Source organism: Perognathus longimembris, chromosome 14 (genome assembly GCF_023159225.1).
Source record: "Perognathus longimembris pacificus isolate PPM17 chromosome 14, ASM2315922v1, whole genome shotgun sequence".
Taxonomy (NCBI): domain Eukaryota; kingdom Metazoa; phylum Chordata; class Mammalia; order Rodentia; family Heteromyidae; genus Perognathus; species Perognathus longimembris.
Window position 1 is genome coordinate 25,319,686 of NC_063174.1, and position 22,838 is coordinate 25,342,523.

General features: G+C 42.2%; 1 protein-coding gene across 1 annotated transcript; it reads right to left on the reverse strand.

The window, feature by feature from the left end:
- Positions 1-124: 124 nt before the first annotated feature.
- On the reverse strand, positions 125-22,255 carry Tbpl2 (TATA-box binding protein like 2). Its single transcript, XM_048362047.1, has 7 exons — positions 22,205-22,255; positions 17,964-18,403; positions 17,283-17,370; positions 13,980-14,071; positions 10,873-11,040; positions 7,652-7,746; positions 125-335 (listed from the first exon to the last, which is right to left on the reverse strand). The coding sequence occupies exons 1-7, from the start codon at positions 22,253-22,255 to the stop codon at positions 259-261; spliced, it is 1,011 nt and encodes a 336-aa protein (XP_048218004.1). The 3' UTR covers positions 125-258.
- Positions 22,256-22,838: the final 583 nt, after the last annotated feature.

Sequence of the window (22,838 nt, forward strand, 5' to 3'; positions counted from 1 at the left end):
TCAGGTCTTTTAATTTTTATTTAATTTTTATTTTTTTGCCAGTTGTGGGGCTTGAACTTAGGGCATGGGCACTGTCTGTGAGCTCTTTGGTCAAGGCTAGCACTCTACCCTTTTGAGTCACAGCTCCACTTTCTGTTTTCTGGCGGCTAATTGTAGATAAGAGTCTCACAGACTTCCTTCTCCTGGCTGGCTTTGAACTGCAATCCTCAGACCTGAGTAGTTAGGATTAGAGGCGTGAGCCGCTAGTGCCTGGCTTGCTCAGGCCTTTTTAAAGCCTTTTAGAATAGGGTAGATGTTTTCAAATGCTTCATAGATCTCAGAACGTTCTTTGGCACCTATAAATACAAATTTATGTAATTTTAGTATAAAAACAATACATAATTTTCCTAACACTAAAATTTCATGTCATTTAAAAATATTAGGAGGGAATCTATACTGGAGTTTAAACTCAGGGGCTGGTACTTGCTGGGCAGGAATTCTATCATTTGTGCTATGCCCCCAGCCCAAAGCTTCGGTTATTATTAAGGTAAGTTCTTACGCTTTTCCTCAGGCTGGCTTCAGACCACAATCCTACCTGTTTCCCACATAACTGGGATTACACAGCTTGTTGCTTGAGATGAGAGCTTCATTGTTTTCCCCAGTCTGGCCTCAACCTGTGATCCTCCCCCCCCCCCCCATCTCTCTCCTCTCATGTAGCTGACTTACAGTGTCAGGTACCTCACTTGGCCTTTTTTTTTTCCTGTGTGAATCAGGTGAAACTTGGAACTCTCAATGCTTCTGCCTTAGCCTCCCTAGCACTGAGATTACAGGTATGCATCATCATACCTAGGTTTCCAGTGTGTTTTAATATAACATCCCTAATAGTATCTGAGAAGTAGCACTTGTTCCCAGTAAAGACTAGTGACTACAGTCATATTCTACTCCTCACCCCTATACACACATCCTTGTTATCTATAGCTACACAGAGTTCAGTGAAAATAGAATGTGATAAATATGACCCCAAGTGACCTCATCAACACCTATGGCCACTGAGCTACCTGCAGAAAGCACTTCCTTTGGTATGAACCAGATTCATCTCTCGTTAACATCTCACTTTCTCAATGCTGGCAGGTTTCCGCAAAACATGTCTATTATAGAGGGTTTTTTTTAACATATGGGAAAGGATTTGAGGGGGAAACGATGTCATCCTTAGGGTCTAAGGTTCGCGGGATCTTTAATTAGGACATAATTGCATAGAGCTTATGGGGCGGGTGGGGGGTAAAACATGAATTAGACAGACTCTACTCTTGAGAAATATCAGTCAGTCTCTCTTCACTTTCGAAGTGTGGAGGGCTTCTCAGAGCCAGGAAACTATTCACTGACATTTGTGTGGGCAAGAAGCAAAGAAAAAAGTTAGGGAAATACAAAACCTTTTAGGTGGGGAGAAATGGAAACCAGCTGAACTCATAGGCTCTCCCTTTAGAGCTACAGAGTCGGAGGAGAAAGCTTCATAAGCACAGGAAATCTGCAAAGTGGTTGTCTGCTCTAACTTCCAGCACTCGTGAAGGGGGAGCTACCAAAAACAGGAGCTGCAGATTTGTGGAACAGCTAAGAATGGGGATTCAGTCAAGTAGAAGCTGTAATCAATTTTTCTTAGAAGAAAATAAGTGATAGCAAGAATGTGGAGATGTAGAAATGCAAAATGGTTTATTCCTGTGGAAGAGAGTTGGGTGGATCCTCAAAAAAAAGTTAAAGAATGACTATATGACCCAGCAATTCTGCTAGGTAAACACCTCATAAAACTGAAAACCAGTACTCAAACAGTACAGACTTTCACTACAGCATTAGTAGCAACAACCAAAGTTTGGGAACAGCCTACATGTCCATCAAATGCACGAATGGAGAAAAATGTGTAGTAGCTACATACAACCAAATATAAATGCATGCTACCATGTGGATGAATCTTAGAAACACACTAGGTGAATCAAGTCAAACACAAAAGGTCATATATGACTAAGAGGTAGAGTGCTTGCCTAGTATGCATGAAACCCTGGGTTCAATTCCTCCACATAAACCGAAAAAGCCAGAAGTACCACTATGGCTTAGGTGGTAGAGTGTTAGCCTTGAACAAAAGAAGCTCAGAGGCAATGCCCATTTCTATGAACTACTCCTAAATAGGTGAATCTAATTGAAACTTGGTGACAAGAAGCTGGGAGGAGGGGGGAGCTAGGAATGTGGCTTAGTGGTAGCATGCTTGGCTAGCATGCATGAAGCCCTGGGTTCAATTCTTCAGCACCACATAAACAGAAAAGGCCAGAAGTGGCACTCTAGCTCAAAGGCAGAGTGCTAGCTTTCACTAAAAAAGCTCAGGGGCAGTGCCCTGGTCCTGAGTTCAAGCCCCAGGACTGACAAGGAAGAAAGAAATAAACAACAAACAAGGAGCTGGTATGTGTGTGTGGGGGGGTAGAGATGGGAAGATGCTTAATGATAGATGGATTTATTTTGCAGCTATGAAAATGTTTTATAACTAGACAAGAATAGAAATATGTCCACATCACTGCCTTATATATGAAACTGTAACCCCTGTGTACTTCACTTTGACAATAAAGGGGAAAAAAGAAAAAAGAAAAAGAAAAAAAAAGAAATATGTCCACATAACTGTGAATGCCCTAATGCTATAGCCCTAAATAATGGTTAGATTTATATTCTGTGAATTTCACCTCAAAAATTTTAAGTTAAAAGAATCCAAGAGAAAGTACTTATAAGGTTTAGGGCTGGGGATATGGCCTAGTGGCAAGAGAAAGTACTTATAAGGTTTAATTTTTCTCTTTGAGAGATGAACAGAGTACCCGCTGTGGTCCCCCAGCCTGGAAGATGAGGACTGGGGGCAGGGAGAGGGGGCGGTAAATACTGACAGATGAGAGAAATTCTAGACCTGGGGGGTAGGAAAAGGCCCTCAAGTCTCAGCAAGTTTTGGGTTCAGTGCTAAAGTTTTTGTGTCTGAAAAAACTGGTTTTGGGCTGGGCACCAGTGGTTAATACCTATAATCCTAGCTACTCAGGAGGCTGGGATCTGAGGATCATGGTTCAAATCCAGCCTGACTAGGAACATCCATGTGACTCTTGTCTCCAACTAACTACCAAAAAGCCAGAAATGGAGCTGAAGGGACAGTGCCCAGGCCCCGAGTTTAAACCCCAGTGCCAGCACACACAAGTGTGAATGCATGTATGCATTCACGCGCACACTTAATAAAGTCCCATGTGGTGCCAGACTCCCATTAGATGACTGGGGCTTCTTAAGCAAAGCTTACAGGCTGGAGTGATGGCCACTTTGGGGAATAGGCATCTTTCTCAACCTTGGTGACAGAAGTGGAAAAGCGGTGGCCCAGCGCACTGGAGAAAGGGTTGGCTGTGAAGTCAAATGCTGCCACACCAGCTCTACCACTAATCAGCTCTGAAATAATAGGCACATTACCCAGCCTTTGAGTTTCAGTTTCTTTGTCCATAAAGTAAGGACAAAATAAGGCTGGCTCTCTACCACAGGAGCCACACCTTCGCTTCTGGCTTTTGGGTGGTTAACTGGAGATAAAAGTTTCTAGTGGGAAGGTGGGAGAAAAATGAAGTAACAAGCTTGACAAGAAATGTACTCACTACTTTACATATGTAATTGTAACCCCTCTGTACATCACCTTGACAATTATTTATTTTTTGCCAGTCCTGGGACTTGGACTCAGGGCCTGAGCACTGACCCTGGCTTCTTTTTGCTCAAGGCTAGCACTCTACCTCTTGAGCCACAGCGCCACTTCCCGCTTTTTCTGTTTATGTGATGCTGAGGAATTGAAACCAGGGCTACGTTGTGCATGCAAGGCAAGCACTTTACCATTAAGCCACATTCCCAGCCCAATTAATTTTTTTAAAGCTGTCTTCAAACCACTATCCTCCAATCTCAGCCTCCTGAGTAACTAGGATTATAGGCATGAGCCACTGGAGCCCAGCTAGAGAGCTTTTTATTTTAATTTCAGGTAAGTAGGAAAGCTGATCTCAATTAAGGATACTTAAACCATTGGTACAAACTTGGAATGAACTTGGCTTTTGCACTTTTAAAAAGAAGACTGATTTACGACAATATACACAGCATTTATGTCAGTGTCCTTCCAGAGGTCTTGAAAAGATTGTTCCCTTAAGTGGAGTAATATCTATCTCCAGTACCTTTGCTATTCCATTAACTCTGCAGGCCTTATCCCCTTCCTTTACAACATGTAAAAATAAATGTCACATCAGTCACTCAGGGGTCTTAATTATTCTAGATTCTATACTGGGGGCATGTGAAGAAATTGTAGTTTTGCTCTGCTGAAAATATCCCTGGGTTCCAGACAGGCTTATTGTATTTTGAAGATGTATCAGTTAATTCTTAGAGAAAACAAGCCAAACTACCCTACTGAGAGATATAAAATAATTTTGCATATTCCATTCTGCTAGATGCTGAGTTGAAAACTATCCATTTTTCTCAAATTACTCCTGGTAGTTAGAAAAATCTACTTTTAGATGGGATGAGATTGTGAGAAATTCTAAAGGATCTTTGGGAGAAACAGCATTCAAGCCAGGCACTGGTGGCTCACACCTGTGTTCCTAGCTACTCAGGAGGCTGAGATCTGAGGATCATGGCTTTAAGCCAGCCCAAGCAGTAAAGTCCTTGAAAGTCTTTTTTTTTTTTTTTGCCAGTCCTGGAGCTTGGGTTTAGGGCCCGAGCACTGTCTCTGGCTTCTTTTTGCTCAAGACTAACACTCTACCACTTGAGCCACAGCGCCACTTCTGGCCTTTTCCCAGGGCTTCATGTATATGAGGCAAGCACTCTTGCCACTAGGCCATATTCCCAGCCCCCCTTGAAACTCTTGATCTCCTATAAACCAGCAAAGTGCCAGACTGGAGGTATGGCTCAGCAGTAGAGTGTCAGTCATAGGTAAGAAAGCCAAGCAAGAGCTCAAGGCCCTGAGTTCACGTCTTGGTACAAACACAAAGAAAAAGAAAAAGAAAAAACAAAACAAAACAAAAAATGGAGGAGCCAGGAAGTTAAAAGTGAAGCAACGAGGGGGAAATGGACCTCTCAGTTATACAAGGAAAACCACAATAGGATTATAATAGGATGGTCCCAGCACAAAGGCAGAACTAGAGGTCAGGCCCACATATAAAAACATAGGTCAAAAGGCAGCATCATAAGCCAGATGCTAGTGGCTCACACCTGTACTGCTAGACACTCAGGAAGCTAAGATCTGAGGATCATGGTTCAAAGCCAGTCCAGATCCCTGTGAGACTCTTATCTCCAACTAAGCACTCAAAAACCAGAAGTGGCACTGTGGCTCAAGTGTTGGAGTGCTAGCCATGAATGCAGTGAGGCTCAGGGAAAGCAGTCAGGCCCTGAGTTCAAGCTCTAGAACCAACAACAATAACAAAAAAAGGCAGGGGCTGGGAAATATGGCCTAGTGGTAGAGTGCTTGCCTCCTATACATGAAGCTCTAGGTTTAATTCCTCAGCACCATATACACAGAAAAATCCAGAAGTGGTGCTGTGGCTCAAGTGGTAGAGTGCTAGACTGGAGCAAAAAGAAGCTCAGGCCCTGAGTTCAAGCCAAAGACTGGTTAAAAAAAAAAAAAGGCAGCATCATGAATTAATGAGGGAGAGAATAGTAGTGTCAGTTGGCTGGCTTCTGGGAGGGTGAGAGATCAAGTTAGCTCAGGCCATATAAACCTGGCCTTCATTTTGGTAGAAAAGAGTAAATTGTACAAAATAGACAAAAATATCAAATGTTAATAGAATGACATGGAAAATCATTTCCCTTCAAGGTTAAAAAAAACTTTTATAAACATTGTAAAAAAGGAAGCCAACTGGAAAAAGTCACAAATATAGCAAAGAATAATTATGGTGCTTTCATATAAATCTCTAGGGAAAAAACTAGTAAAAACTAAATAGACAAAGGATAAGTTATGTGCACACTATGTATAAGAGATAAAATGCTATTTATTGATTATGTTGTAAAGGTATTTGATTTCTATCTATATCTGATTGCCAAGAATTTAAATCAGGGCGGTCATTTTCACTTGTATAAGGTTTTTTTTTTTTAAATGCTGCTGAGGGTTGGGTAAGATATTTAGATATATTGCTAAAAGGAACATATGATTCTTTAGAAGAATTTGGCAATTTATACTAAGAACCTTGAAAACAGTTACAACTTTAAACAAAAGTTTCATTTCTGAGCATCCACACTTATTCTCCAGAAATAAAAATAGCCAAATATTTGTGCTATTTATAAATAGCAAACAAAAAAAAAACCTGTACATATCTGACAATGGAAGAATAAGTGTGTCTCAGTAAGTTACTGGAAAAGGGTCAGGAAACAAAGGCCCCTGACAAAAGCCAGCCTGAACACTGTTGCTGCTAGCCTGTGATCCAGTAATGATTTTTATTTCTATTTATTTATTGATTGATTGATTGATTGTCCTGGGGCTTGAGCTCAGAGTCTGAGTGCTGTCCCTGAGCTCCCCCATCCCAAGACTAATGCTCTACCACTTGAGCCACAATACCACTTCCAGTGTTTTCTGAGTGGTTTATTGGAAATAAGAGTCTCATGGACGTTCTTGCCAAAGCTGGCTTCGAACCATTAGCCTCAGATCTCAGCTTTCTGACTAGCTAGGATTACAGACATGAGCCACCTGTGCTTGGCTTGATTTTTATGTTTTTAACTGGCTGGTGAGGGGATGGGAATTTAAAAGACACTATTATATGATATACCTATATGTACACACACACAAACACACACATTCTTCTATGTAAAGTTCATAGCTGCTTTTATACCACACTGACAGTTCAGTGGTCTCAACAGAGACCCTAGGGCATACAAAGTGTAAATCGTGGCCCCACTTGGCACTCAACCTCTCTTAGAATGTGTGTCACCCTGAAAAATCTCTGAAGAGTTTTTTTTTTTGCCAGTCCTGGGCCTTGGACTCAAGGCCTGAGCACTGTCCCTGGCTTCTTTTTGCTCAAGGCTAGCACTCTGCCACTTGAGCCACAGCACCACTTCTGGCCATTTTCTATATATGTGGTGCTGGGGAATTGAACCCAGGGCTTCATGTATATGAGGCAAGCGCTCTTGCCACTAGGCCATATCCCCAGCCCCTCTGAAGAGTTTTGTAACAGAGTTAAGGTGTATGCATTATAACAGGCCATAAAAAAGACAGTATGTTGGGCTGGGAATATGGCCTAGTGGTCCTGGGTTCAATTCCCCAGCACCACATATACAGAAAATGGCCAGAAGTGGTGCTGTGGCTCAAGCGGCAGAGTGCTAGCCTTGAGCAAAACGAAGCCAGGGACAGTGCTCAGGCCCTGAGTCCAAGCCCCAGGACTGGCCAAAAAAAAAAAAGAGTATGCAAAGATGACTTGCTCTCTCTCTCTCTCTCTCGCTCTCTCTCTGTGTGTGTGTGTGTGTGTGTGTGTGTAAAGTAGCATAAAAGATGAAAAAGTCACACTGTTTTGGGACCTATGGGTAATATTATATTCCTTTCTCCTATTCACTTTTCCAGGGTTGCATAATAGCAAGATTTATAGTAAACAAAACTATTTAAAAGGAAAAGCAAAACATGCACATAGCTATTGAACTTTATAAAGATCAGATAACTTACCTGTCAACACAACTTTCCCAGATACAAAGATAAGCAACACAATTCGTGGCTTTACCATTCTATAAATAAGGCCAGGAAACAGTTCAGGTTCATAACTGTTAAAACACAAAAGGAAAATGTTTTAAATAGCTCTGTTCATCTACTTTCCCAAAACATTGAAGAATGTGTGTATGTGTGTGCCCTCAGGACAATAACTCCCATATATGGAAATATATAGTTTTAGTTTTATGAAACTGTCTTACTACGTAACTCAGACTAGTCTTGAACTTGCTGTATAACCCAGCTGGCACCAAACTTGATCCTCCTGTCTTTGCCTACCAAGTGCTAGGATTATAAGCACGTACCACCATGCCCAATACATATAGTATATTAAAGTTGCATAACAATTGCATATGCTAGGCAAGTACTTTCTATGAGACTCATACAGCAGCCAAAAACAGAATTTTGGATTTTATTTTTTGTTTTCAAGACATCCAAGGTGAAGAGAAACTGAGGTTAACTGAGGTAACTTAGCACATTAGATTTAATGTATTAAGATCCCATTGGTTACATGCTATCCATCTTTCAGAATGTCAAAGGAAAGCTGGTGAGATGATGTGGCTCTTCTCAAAATAAGGCTAATGGAGAACAGACAGGAAGAAATCTGAGGGAAGGAACACTTTTGTGCATATGACTGCTCAGATCATGTGGGGAAGCTTCATTCTGGCCCACCTCACTGCAGCAGATGTGAAACCTCTGGTACCTGGGAAGTGCATCCTAGCAGTGAGGGGCCATGAAGGATATGGAGTGGCTGCCATGTTCCAGTACTCCCGGAACACCATTCTGCCTTCCAGCAGAAAGCCTGCCAAGACTTCCACCAAATATCCACCTCCAGACAGAGGGCAGACCTTGATATCAGCTGGCACCCTGGAGAAACCGTCACAATGATGAGATCCAAGCCAAGAAAATGTCTTCGAACTCAGACAGAGCCCTTTAATATATGTAGTAAGAGTTGGTTCTGAAAAAGGTAGGCTGGAAGCCCATGATTTCAGAGTCTAGAGGGTTCCAAGTATTCAGATACTCTCAAAAATGAGGAGTTTGTCCTGGTGCTAGTTCCTCACACGTGTAATCCTAGCTACTCAGGAGGCTGAGGATTTCAGTTTGAAGCCAGCCTGGGCAGGAAAGTCTGAAACTCTTATCTCCACTAAACTACCAAACAACAACTGGAAGTGGAGCTGTGGACTAAGTGGTAGAGTGCTAGATTTGGGGTTGGGGGGCGGTGTCGGTCATGGGGCTTGAACTCTTGGCTCAACCACTTGAGCCACAGTGCCACTTCTGGTTTTCTGGTAAGGAGGTAAGAGTCTCGTGGATTTTCCTGCCTGGGCTGGCTTCAAACCACAATCCTCAGATTTCAGCCTCCTGAGTAGTTAGTATTACAGGCATGAGCCACCAGTGCCCAGTTAGAGTGCTAGCTTTGAGCAAAAGAAGCCCAGGGACGAGCCCAGGTCCTGAGTTCAAGCCCCAGGACACACTCATTCTCTCTCTTTCTCTCTCTCTCTCTTTCTCTCTCTTCTCTCTCTCTCTCTCTCTCTCTCTCTCTCACACACACACACACAGAGGGTTTGCTGTGAAGCTCCAAGTTAGATCACACTGAATGAAAAAAAAAAAAAGAATCCTACACTCCTACACTGAAGAAAGAAAAATATACCTAACTCGGCAATATATTATTTTACACAAGGAAGTAAGGAACTTCCTGGCCAGCTCAGACTTTTGAAAAGTGTTGTATATGGTAGGCACCCAATAAGCAAATCAATGAATATAGGATATATCCATATCTACACCTATATCTCTGTATACTATGAGAGGTGGGAGGTATAGCCCAGGTGGTAGCATGCCTGCCTAGCAAGGGTGAGACCTTTAATCTCAGAATAAAATATTAAGCCAAGGGAAAAAAATACCAACAAAACCCCCAGGAAGAGGTGTGACTCAAGAGTATTAATCGAGTGAAAAAAATCCAATCACAGGGCCTGTGTTCAAGCCCCAGTACTGGCACACACATACACAAAAACATAAAATTAAGCTGGGTGCTGTTGGCTCATGCCTGTAATCCTAGCTACTCAGGAAGCTGAGAGCTGAGTATCGAGATTCAAAGCCAGCCCAGGCAGGAAAATATGTCTTATCTCCAATTAACCACTAGAAAACCAGAAGTAGCACTGTGGCTCAAGTGGTAGAGTACTAGCCTTGAGCTGAAGAGCTCAGGGAAGGACAGTACGCAGGCCCAGAGTTCAAGCCTCACAACTGACAAAAACAAAACTATTAAAGGAAAGTGACCATTAAGGAAAGTCTGTCTCCTTGGCCACAGAATGGTTGCTCACTAGCTAGGACAAGATAGAACATTCAATGGAAATAAGGCCTTAAGCACAAGAGAATTAAAATGAATATAAGAGCACCTGTACTTCTACACTGAGTCCAGTGTTGAGCCAAGACATAGTGCTGACCCTTTAAGCCCTAGCACTCTTGTTTGAGGAGAAATTAGGTGGGAAGAAGCAGGAAGGCAAGTTAGGAATAGGAATATGAAAAATATGATGTCAGTTTACAGCCACACACACCCCCACTAAGACCCTCCCCAATGCAACCAAACAGGACAGATAGATAGCTTTCATCTTCTCTCTAGCCCTTTCTCAGCTCACAGCGATCAGCCTTGTCCTACTTACTTAGTCCAGTCCTACTCCCCATCACTTTTGCTAAGGCCATTATTAAAGCCAGGTATGCTTATTTTCTAAGTCTAGAAATCAACGGGTCTTGACACTTAGGCCTCGGGCCAGCATACTGACCTCACCTGTGAGCTTTTTAGTTGAGTGATTTTGTGTGTTCCAGTACTGGGGCTTGAACTTACGGCCTCACACTTGCTAGACAGGTGCTCAACCACTTGAACCACACCCGCAGCCCATCTATGATCTTTGTAGGACTGCAGCAAAGTGGTGATGTAGTACAGTCAGAAGTATGGGTTTCCTAAATTGGTCACTCACACAACACAAGTGTTTGAACCACTCTTTTTATCGACCAAGCCCACACAGTAATTCTAGAGGAGTCAAAACCTGTATCTTAACCCTTTTGCCTCCTGTGCCTCCATGAATCTCTTCTGTAAGTAATTGCTTTCCCAAAATATACCTGTATAAGCAGCCTGTAATGTAACTGCAATACCTTAGCAAATGCAAATTCCAGCTTGATAGCTGTCATACCTGCTGAACTGCCGATGGGTCAGAACTAAACCCTCCAGCCTGATGGGAAATCTCACGTCACAGCTTCCAACCATGTTCTGAATTTTGAAGTCCAGGAACCTGGCAGGGAACCCAAGCTTCTGTACCACACGAGCATACTTTCTTGCGGCAAGTCGAGACTGCTCTTCACTAGGGAGGGGCAAGCAGGGTTGATTAAAGATGTCTTAGTCACCAAATTCCTTTCTACTTTATGCTGTATTCACATGAGACACTTTTGTGGGTATTTGTGCATGTGTGTGTGTGTGTGTTCCAGGAACTGGGTTTGAACTCAGGGCTGAGTCCGCTGGTGCTCTACTACCTGAGCCATGTCCCCAGCTTGGCTGGTTAACTGGAGATAGTCTCATGGACTTTGCTGCCTGTGTAGCTTCAAACCATGATGCTCAAGATCTCAGCCTCATGAATAAGATTACAGGTGCCCAGTTACACTGCACATTTTTTTTACTAGTTTTATTATTGTACCATGTCCATATTGCAATATATCCATGAAACTATAGGCTCTGTGAGAAGGACTTACCTTCTATACCTCTATCCCCGCATGTAGTCAAAGGTCTGGTATAATGTACAGTTGTTAAACTGATTTATAAATGACCTTGATTTGTCTTTCTTTGGGGGATACTGTGGAATTCAGAGCTTTCCCTTTCCCAGGAAGATGCTCTACATCTCTGCTTTGTCACTTTTCACTTCTTTTGTTTGTGCTAAAATTTTCTTTGATAAGAATCATTCCACTGATTTTCAAAACATGGCCTTGGGTCTTCAGCAGCACCTGAACACTACTTAGAAAGGCTAAGACCCACGTCCCACCATGGATACAGAGATTCCTAGGTTGAGGACCAGCAAATTAAGGCCAGCAAGCCCACTAGGTGCTTTAGATGCTCACTCAAGTCTAGAAATCATCTGGTCTAAAAGTGTGTGTGCTGTGCTATTTACATGAGAATGATAAAATAAGGACAAATATAGTCAGGTGCTCCTCTCTCCCCTCTCCCTTCCCCTTCCTCTCCCCTCCCTCTCCCCTCCCTCTTCCCTCTCTCTCATCTCTCTGTGTATGTGAGAGTCCTGGGCTTGAACTCAGGGCTTGGGTGCTATCCTTGAGGTTATTTTTTTTTTTTTGTTCAAGGCTACTGCTCTACCACCTGAACCACAACTTAATTTCCAGCTTTTTTGGTGCTTACTTGAAGATACGAGTCTCATGGATATTCCTGCCCTGGCTGGCTTTGAACTATGATCCTCAGATCTCAGACTCCTGTGTAGCTAGGACTATAGGCATAAGCCGCAGGAGTTGAGCAATAAATAGCCTTTTGATATTGTAGTAGCAGTGTGATAGGGTCTTACTATGCAGCCAAGCTGACCTTGAACTCATGATCTTATATTGAAATAAAATTATAAACCTGAGCCATCCAATTCATTTAAATTAAATTTATATTTCAGTCCATTGTATGAGCCATCTTTTCTCAGTGTTCAGTAGCTACATGTGACAAGTATAGAACATTTTCATTATCCAGAGAAAGCTCTAGATGAATCACAATGTCAATTATCCTTCCCCAATTCAAAGCAGGACTTGACAAAGACTACCAAACATATGGAATCCATATTTATATAATTTTGTGCAAGGGGAATACCCTCCTAGCATGAAATGTAGAAACCATAAAGGGAAAAAATAAATACACTATAAACAAACATGTTGAAGCTGTGTTTTTAAAAGTCAGCACAAAAAATTATAAATAGTAATCTGGGAAGATATTTACAGTATAGAATGGTTATAAAAACACTCAAATGCAAAGCCTATTAACAAAAGACAAATACCTCCACAGAATATTGAGCAAAAGCAGTTTACATACCTATGAAGGGATATTGAATCTCACTAGCAAAATGAGGAAATGTAAATTAAAACAATGTAACTTTTGCCAACCACTTCAGTAGATATAAATAGGAATACTGACAGCCAGAGTACACAGGAGAAAATGAATGCTTGGCACATCTCTAGGCAAGAAGCACTTGGCCCAGCATTTCAGAAAGACGACTTGCTGTCCATCTTCCAGTACTTACAAGGAGAGCAGCTCTTCTGCTAGCTTTACAGGGAAATAACACACATCAGCTCAGGGCTTCCCCTGCAGGAGGTCCAGAAAAGCCAAAGCTTTTCAGGTACCCCTGGAACTAATGCTCTAGAAATGTCTACTAGAAACTTCTACCCACTTGTTTGCAATGAGGAAAGCCACAATAATGGCTAGTCCTGTAGGCTTAGAATATTCCTTGTCATTACTATAGCTTTAAAAAATACACCTTGACGACCTGGTGATGAGAGGAAAAGAATGGAGAGAGCGAGGGAAGGGGTGACTTTATTCAAAAAAGAAATGCACCCTTTACCTGATCTTTACCCGACTTGTGCAACTAACTCCTCTGTATATCACCTTTACATTAACAGAAAAAATTTAAGATAAAAATAAAGCAAGTACAGTAAAAATGCATCTTGAAAACAAATTCTAATTTAGTTAAGTTTCTTTAGAAGGGAAGACTGTTAAGGATATGGGCATATTCAATACAACAAGACTAGGTAACTGTTTGCCAAAGAAAAATATTTTATGTCTAACATATCTAAATTATAAACATATGCAGGATCACATGCATATCTGCACAAACAAATCAACTGAAGTATGGTGTAGGTTTGGGAGTATTCCAGTGGTATAACCTTTGAAAGACTAGCATACAGTTTAACAAAATGAGTACTAAGAAGCTGGGGCTTGTGGTGTCAAGAAGTGGGTCAAGGAGAGGGAGGGCAGATGAATGGAGAGAGGAAGAGTGGGCTATGTAGTCATGATATCCAATGTAGATTATGAAAATGAAAATAGGTTGAAATGGGGGAGAACTAGATAGGGAGTGACACAGATCAATATGCATTGTAGTAAACTCACAAGTGGAAATGAAACACTTTTGTACAACTAAAGATACAAAAAATTGAATTTAAAAGAAAAACACTTTTATATCTACTATTATGCCATGTTCCCCCAGATGCAATGCTTCCTCGATTGACATGGTGCACCATGCCTCTGAGAAGGGTGATAGGTTTCTCCTACCTTCTGGCTCCAGTGCAGACCATTTTCCCAGAACTAAATACAAGGGCTGTTGTCCTGGGTTCTCGGATCCTCATTATGACAGCAGCAAACCTCTGCACACAGAAGCCAAGAGGAGAATTAGCTTCTGCTAGGAGCTAACACCAGCCCCATTGAAAAGTTGGGCTGCATGTGAAAATAATCTTGAAGAAAGTGAGATTGGATGGGAGAAAGCCAATAAATGTCTGAGTGTGTTTCCTCCCCACCTTCAGATGGAATATGATTGTAAAATGTACTTTAAAAGCCAGATAAAAAATAGTAACAGGTAAATTTTCACATCCTATCTACAACGGTTATATGTTTTCCCTCATGTATGTTCATGACAGTATTAACTTGAGTCCATTGTCCTTAGTGCACAAGGAAATGAAGTAGTTAAACTCCCAAAGTTATACAGGAAATGGCAGATATGATGTAAAACCGTAACTAATTAGACTTGCATTAACATATTTCCTTCTTTCCCAGAGATCTTTGAAAAAACAATCACAAGAAATACAATGAGTCTGGCATGGTGGCATATAGTTGTAATCCTGGTACTAGGGAGGCTGGGGCAGGAGGATTGAAATTTTGAGGCCAGCCTAGATCATATAGCCAGACTGTGTCTCAAAAATGAACAAAACTGGGCTGGGGATATGGCCTAGTGGCAAGTGTGCTTGCCTCGTATACATGAAGCCCTGGGTTCGATTCCCCAGCACCACGTATACAGAAAACAGCCAGAAGTGGCGCTGTGGCTCAAGAGGCAGAGTGCTAACCTTGAGCAAAAAGAAGCCAGGGACAGCGCTCAGGCCCTGAGTCCAAGGCCCAGGACTGGCCAAAAAAAAAAAAAAAAAAAAATGAACAAAACTATTAGGCACCAGTGGCTCACACCTGGAATCCTCTCTCCTGAGTAGGAGGCTGAGATCTGAGTAACACAGTTCAAAGCCAGCCCAGGCAGGGAAGTCCCTATGAGACTCTTATCTCCAATTAATTACTGAAAAACTAGAAGTGAAGCTGTGGCTCAGAGTGGTAGAGCACTAGCCTTGAGCAAAAGAGCTCATGGACAGAGCCCAGGCCCTGAGTTCAAGCTCCATGATCAACAAAACAACAAAAAACTAACAAAACCAAAACAAACCAAGAGCTAGGTGTGATGTCTCACCCCTATAATTCCAGCTACTTGAGAGGATCAAAATTCAAGGCCACCCCAGGCCAAAAAATAGCTTGAGAGACCTCCTTCCCCATTTCAACCAATAAAAGTTCAACCTTGTGATACTTCTGTGCAATCCCAGCCATAGGCGAAAAATAAAAGATGGAGTCCAGACAGCCCAGGTATAAATGTAAGACTATACTAACTAAAGCACAAAGGGCATGGCTCCAGCACCTGTTAGGCAACAAAAAATAGAAAAGAATATGTAGAATGAAGGACAGGCATGTTGACGCTGGAGGAAAAGGTGCAAGGATGGTTGGTTATAGGCCAGATAGGTCTGCCTTCCAAGTGATGTGAATGCATTGGAGTTGAGACTGCTAGCCTGTATTCTGCCATATCCTTAAATCACCTGCTGGTCCCACTGCTCCCACACAGACACCCTCCTCTAACTCTCTCTCTCTAGGAGGCTGGGAATGAGTCCCATGCAAAGCTCTATCTTTCAGACTGGGGCTACTTCTCCACATCATAGACCACACTAAGGCATCAGATAATTTCAGATGTGAAGTGTTAACTGAGGGCCTCAGAGCCCTCAGCTAGCACTACACAGGACAGACCAAGTCCTCTTAGTGAATTTCGGGTGTTTACTGAAAGCTAGCCCTCTCATCTGGTGTATATTCTATTAAATCCTTAAGATAGCTTGAGTGCCAAGCCAGAATTTCTTTCGTTGTTGAGATAGATTCTTGATTCTCTTTCACCACAAAATTGAGAGGAGACTGGAAGACAATGAAGAAAAATATTATACTTAAGGTGCTGATGGTTTAATAATGTGATCATTCACTGCTGTAAGTCTAAGCATTCTACATCATTACTTTATTTCTGCCCATATCATAGCCAGCATTATGCAACAGAAAAAAATAACTTTCAGGTAAAATGTCCTGGTTGTCAGCAGGGACATCACCACAACATCAAAAACAAATCCTTAAATGCTTACAAGGCCTCTACTTTCTATTATGGTGGCTTTTCTCACTGGATTCCCTTGTACAGACCTGGAAAATCTGTGTTGATGAAGTTGCCAAATCCAATTCCCTTAGGTAAACAGGTCATCAGAAACAAGATGCCTGCCTTTGGCAAGACACAAAGATTAGATCTTATAAAACTTTGAGGATAGGAAATCCTTGAGTCTTACATTAGTAACTAGAAGCATGGACTTCATACTTTGGACACTTTTGCTTTCTCAAATAATTCTTTCTCAAAGAATCTATAAATGGAAAAACACACAAGTGTCGGCTTAATGAGATGTTTAGAAATATTTCCATAAATAAGATAGAATTGCAAGCAAGCTAGTGTCCCAAATGGCTGAAACTAAATGAGCTGAAACTATTTTTGAATAACAAGGACAAGATCTTAATTTCAGGAACTATTCTATTACTGCTTTATTCAGCACAGAAAGTGAGATTATAACTTCTAAAGAGAAAGTGAGAGAGAGAGAGAGAGAGAGAGAGAGAGAGAGAGAGAGAGAGAGTGTGTGTGTGTGTGTACACAGGCCAATCCTGGGGACTGAAATCAGGGTCTGGGCACTGTTCCTGTGCTTCTTTGCTCAAGACTAGCTTCTACTTTTTGGTGGTTAGTTGGAGATAGGAGTCTCAGGAAATTTCCTGGCTGGTCTGGCTTCCAACCTTGTTCCTTACTTAGATCTCAGCCTTCTGGGTAGCTAGGACTACAGGTGTGAACCACTGATGTTTGGTAATAGTTCACCTTTTTGAGTTGCCAAAGCTTTTCACTAAAAAAAAAATGTTTTTAGAGCCAGGTGTCAGTGGGTCATATCTGTAATCCTGGATGCTCAGAGGAGTTTGAGATCTGAGGATCAGTCTGAAGACAGCCCAGGCAGAAAAGTCCAAGAGATTTCATCTTCAATTTACCAGCAAAATGTTGCATTGAAGACAGCTCAAGTGATAGAGCTCCAACATGAGCAGAAAAGCCTAGAGACAGTGAAGCAAGAATGAGACCTTCATTTCTTGCCCTGATACCAGGACAAAAAGAAAAAAAAACATTTTTAATGAAAAAAAATGAGTCAATCCCATAATCATATGAAGGAAATAAATTATTAAGGGAAGGTAATAGTTGAAAGGAATACTGAGAAATCTTACCTTTGGGTTATATTCTGCATTTTTGGCATGCAAAGCTATTTTCTTCAGATCCAGTTTACAAGCCAGATTTACAGTGGAAACTATGTTCCTGAAGAAATAAGTCCACTTCAGACATTTCATCAGATAGAAACAATAAAATGACAAAAATAACTGATTAACTTCCCCATTTCTAAAGCTATACCTTACTAACTTCCTGGGGATAAATTCTCTATACATTTCAATGTGAAATACATAACATGGCCCCAGCATTTAAAAAAATCATATAAAATAAATTCTCTAAACTTCTTTAAAAACTATGCCTCAAAATAGGAACCATAAAACAATAAAAAAAAATAGAAACCATGATGCCAAATCAATTTGCAAATTGAATTCAATTTCACATTTTTACGTTGTCTGTGTTTACCCCCACCCTAACCGCAATTTTCAGTAAGTAAAGTCTTTTGGCATAGATAATGCAATCCTTCAAGAATGTATCTATTAATCTGATACTATCTCTTTGGGGAAACAAAAATAAAGTGTTTCATGTTGTAGATAATAAAACCATCTGAGGCTGGAATCCATTAAGAATTGATAAAGAACAATGAACTCTGAATTTCTCTACTATTATCCTGAAGTGACACGTTTATGAATATAACATGTGTACCCAGAAGCATCATTGAATTTAAAAACAAACATACTTACTGTAGTTGAGGTACAATTCCAGAACTTTCTGAAACAGGGTTCATTGGTTCCATGGGAGCTATGGAGGCCAGAGGGGAGGCATCCGAGTTTCGTTTCTCAGGAGAGGGTTGGAGCTGGTCAGCATCACTTGGTGGACTACTGCTACTTAAGCCTGGCCCAGCACCCTCGTCACTGGGTAATGGCAACCCATTTTGTGGACTTGGAGTTTTGCAATTTTCTTCAACTTCACGTTTGTTTTTAATGATAGTCTGGTCTTTATTTTCTTGGGTGAATTCATCTGGTAGGAAGCTAAGATCCACAGATGAGAAATCACCAGATGGTTCTTTGTTTTCTCTAAGATGTGAATTAAATTCATGTCCTGGATTGGGTGGATCGACTCCATACACGTCATAAGGTATGGCTGAGTTGAATAGAGGAGATACGGGCGGGGCAAGGTCATCCTAGGCAATTCCCCCCAAACAAACAAAACACAATGAAACAGTACATTACACCAAAGGGATATCACTATATTACTTTCTACAAAGTACCTGTAAGGCTCTACTAAAGAGTTATAGCACACTTAACAGAAACAGAAAAATATATCTTAAAATGAAGGAAAAGTGTTTACCACAATTTTTACAGTAAGTTGCCATTCTCCAAATCCAAATTGGTACTAGAAGCAATTGAATGACTATGCTCTAAATTGTGTACAGAATTTGATGTACTACTTAAGTTATAAACTTCATTGGGCTTATTTATAGAAGTTTGGGGTGGGGAGGTGAGGGGCTGTCACTGGGGCTTCAACTCAAGGCTGTAAGTTCTCACTTGTCTGTTTGGCTCAAGGATAATGCTCTATCTGCTTGAGCCATGCCTCCAGTTCTGGCTTTACGTTGGTTAATTGGGACTCTCCTGCCTAGGCTAACTTCAAACCTTGATCTTCAGATCTCAGCCTCCTGAGTAGCTAGGATTGTAGGGATAAGCCACCAGTTCCCAGCTTAAATGAGTTTTAAAATTTTATATTGTTTTTGTTCTTAGTATTGGGTATGGAATCCAAGACTTTGTGCTTGTTAGGCACTCTACTACTTTAACTAGCCCCTCAATCTTTTCACTTTTATTTTGTTTCTGAGATAGTTTCTTGCTATCTTTGCTTAGGCTGAACTTGAACTTGTGATCTTCCTGCCAACAGAGTAGCTGTTAAATTCCTGTTTTAAAGAATATATAATATGTGGAGCTTGAGATACAGTCTTAAGTGCTAATCAACACTCACTAAAGACTTGGCATTATTTTTTCTAATCAAAGGTGATGCAAGAAAACATTCTAGTCACAAAAATTTACAATAGGGAAAAAAGCTATAGAGAATTAAATGCTAAAAATAGTTTAAATCAGTGCATTGTGTTTCCAATGTAAGAAAGCTGCTCAGTTATCATTTCCCAGCCACTGAGTGAATTAGCATGCACCTGAAGGAAGCAGCTGGTGTGAAAAAAAGGTCATGGCTTTTATTACCAATAAAATTCTATTATCTTGGGGGGCTGGGAATATGGCCTACTGGCAAAGTGCTCATCTCATATACATGAAACCCTGGGTTCAATTCCTCAGCACCACATACATAGAAAAAAGCTGGAAGTGGCGCTGTGGCTCAAGAGGTAGAGTGCTAGCCTTGAGCAAAAAGAAGCCAGGGACAGTGCTCAGGCCCTGAGTCCAAGCACCAGGACTGCCCCCCCAAAAAAAAAATCCATTATCTTGGTTCATACATTACCACCTATGTCTCATAAGCTGAAGGTCTAAGTTCCAGATATTGAGCCCTGAGTGCAGGATAACCGGGTCCCTTAGACTAAGCGTTCATGCACACATGGCGTTTCATCCTCTGGGTGTAAAAGCCACCTCAGCTAACACAGAATCTGACTGGACCCTACTGAACTGCTCTGTTATCACAAATCCAGCAGGTGGCAGGGGTGACCAGTTGTTCAAAGAAAATACTTGGACACATGAAGCTACTCTCTTGAACTAAGACTTTTGACCTCTATTTTGTTCAGAATTATTAGCCCCCGTCTCTCCTCAGCCCATCCACCCAGCTTGGGGGTAAGAAAAGGGAGACAATGGGCTTCAGTTCCTCACAGAGCTTTCTTTGCAATGTCTTGTTTTGCTGGAGAGGCTCTCATCAGTCAATTGACACTAAAGCACTAATTATGTCAACAATCCCAGCTTAGTTCTTTCCATCACAGCATTTTCTCAGGGGATGAAGCACTCTCGCCAGGGAACTATACTTGAACAAGGACTTGAAGGCAATGGCGTGATGGTGAGTAATGTTTCGTGGTGATGGAACCTCTCCAGCCCCCTTTTCCAGTTCACCTGTGGAACCCAATAGAAGTGAGTCCATGGTGTCTGTGTCCTCACAGCTGAAGAAATTGTTCCCCAGCTTTTACGAAACTGTCAATGTGTGCTTCCCAGAACCTTTCCTGACAGGGTTCTCTGCTGGATTAAGTGCTGTGGAATGTCACCAACTGCACCTCAGTGCTGATTTTGCCAACAAATAGATAAATATTGCCTACTGATTGGAAGCCAGCCAGAGCAGACAAATCTGTGAAGACTCTTATCTCTGATTAAACAGGAAAAAGCTAGAATTGGAGATGTGGCTCAAGTGGTAGAGTGGGGGCAAGTAAAAGGGAAGGCTTGAGTTCAAACCCCAGTACCCTCACAAAAAATAAAAATTAGTCTTTACCCCCAAATAAACTGCTCTTTTTTGTTTTGTTTCTTGCCAGTCCTGGGCCTTGGATTCAGGGCCTGAGCACTGTCCCTGGCTTCTTTTTGCTCAAGGCTAGCACTCTGCCACTTGAGCCACAGCGCCACTTCTGGCCATTTTCTATATATGTGGTGCTGGGGAATCGAACCCAGGGCTTCATGTATACGAGGGCAAGCGCTCTTGCCACTAGGCCATATTCCCAGCCAAATAAATTGCTCTTTGACTTACAGCTATCTTCCCTTCTATTCTATAATACTTAACTAGATTACTCTTTTTTAAAATCTTAAGAACGGGGGCTGGGGATATGGCCTAGTGGCAAGAGAGCTTGCCTCGTATACATGAGGCCCTGGGTTCGATTCCCCAGCACCACATATACAGAAAATGGCCAGAAGTGGCGCTGTGGCTCAAGTGGCAGAGTGCTAGCCTTGAGCAAAAGGAAGCCAGGGACAGTGCTCAGGCCCTGAGTCCAAGGCCCAGGACTGGCCAAAAAAACAAAAACAAACAAAAATCTTAAGAACGGAATGTGTAATATTGATCAAGGCAGATTGCACTTATAACTTGACAAGTTGAATTGGAACTCCTTTACTTTTAACAAATTTAAAAGTAAATCTCACAGGGAAAAATATTCTTAAAAATGATCAAGGCTTATGGATCTCAGTGAGGAAAGAAACTAGGAAATGTTCTCATCTTGTTCTTCAGGAATATTTGTATATATTTTGGTCAATTGTCAAATAAATACCCTTTACTTGATTAAAAAAAAATGAACAAGGCTGAGGCAGGAAGATGGCTTGAGTCCAGGTTAGGGACCAGGCTCTGCAACAAACTCCAAGAAAACAAAATCCTGACAATTAAATGAAATAAGCAAGGGTGTAACTGAGGATTGTACTCAGGACCTTGTACTTGCCAGGCAGGCCTCTGCCACTTAAGCCCTTTTGGTTTTCCTTGTTTTTAGAATACAGTATCTCATTTGTGCCACGACTGTGATCCTCTTAATCTCAGCCTCGAGTAGATAGAATAGCAGGAATAAGCCATTCTTGCTCAGCTCCAACTCACGTTTATAGGAACACCACAACCCCCAACTCTTCCAAGTGACATGCTCATGTCTTTGGCCCTCAGAGGCACTCATCCCTTTAATGTCCAACAACACAGCTACTTGGAACAGGAGACAACTTTGCCTTTAACAAAGCAGCAACTCCCTGGAACCAGAGATGGCTGCAGAAAGCACAGGGACCTAACTGCGTTTGTGTTTCTTTAGGGAACCTGCATTGGCAGGCAGTGTAATATAGGCCGAGGGCCTTGCTCTGAATACATACGAGACCACTGTCTAGCTCTGGCTGGAAATTTCTCCTCTAGAAGCTTCCCTAATCACCCGCAAGGCCTGGATAACCAAGTCTGCCCAGGAAGGTGGCTTGAGTTTTAAAAGAGAGAACGAGGGACACGCAGTGTGGCACACAGGCCTTGCCGCTATGCCACGGGTCCAGGCCCCTGGTGCCAGGACAGCGGGCGCAGCTTCCAGGCTCACCTGGGCGGCACAGGGGTCCAGGTAGAACTCGAGGTACGTCTCCTCCTCCATGGGCGGAGGTTCTTCCGTTGGGGAGCTGGAGGAGCGAGGTACTACAGAGCCTATTTATCAGCCAAGCGAGGTGGGCGGGGCGGGGTGGGGCGGGTCCAGTCCCCAGACCTAGGATTGAAGAGATCCTGGGAGCCGCCCTGGCCCCGTGCAATCACCACACTGCCCACACCTGAGCAGCACCTGGGCCTGCAAAGGCCGTTCGCTTCAGGGCTTGCAATGCTGACTTTGCCTCCAGAAGAAGTCCCTGGTGCAAGTGTCATAAAGTGAGCGCAGTGGACAGTGAGAAAAATAAAAGATCCTGGGAAAGCGCGGAATTTGAGGCACCAAAGCTAATCAGGTGAAGGTGTGTGTGTGTGTGTGTGTGTGTGTGTGTGTGTGTGTGTGTGTGTCCATGTCCTGATCACTCAGGGCCTAGCAACTGTCCCCTAGCTTTTTTGCTCAGTGCTGACACTGTATCATACGAACCACTGCTCCACTTCCGGCTTTTTAGGAGGTTAACTGGAGATAAGCATCTCACCGACTTTCCTGAGATCCTCAGGCCTCAGCCTCCTGGATAGCTAGGATTACAGGGGGAGCCACCAGC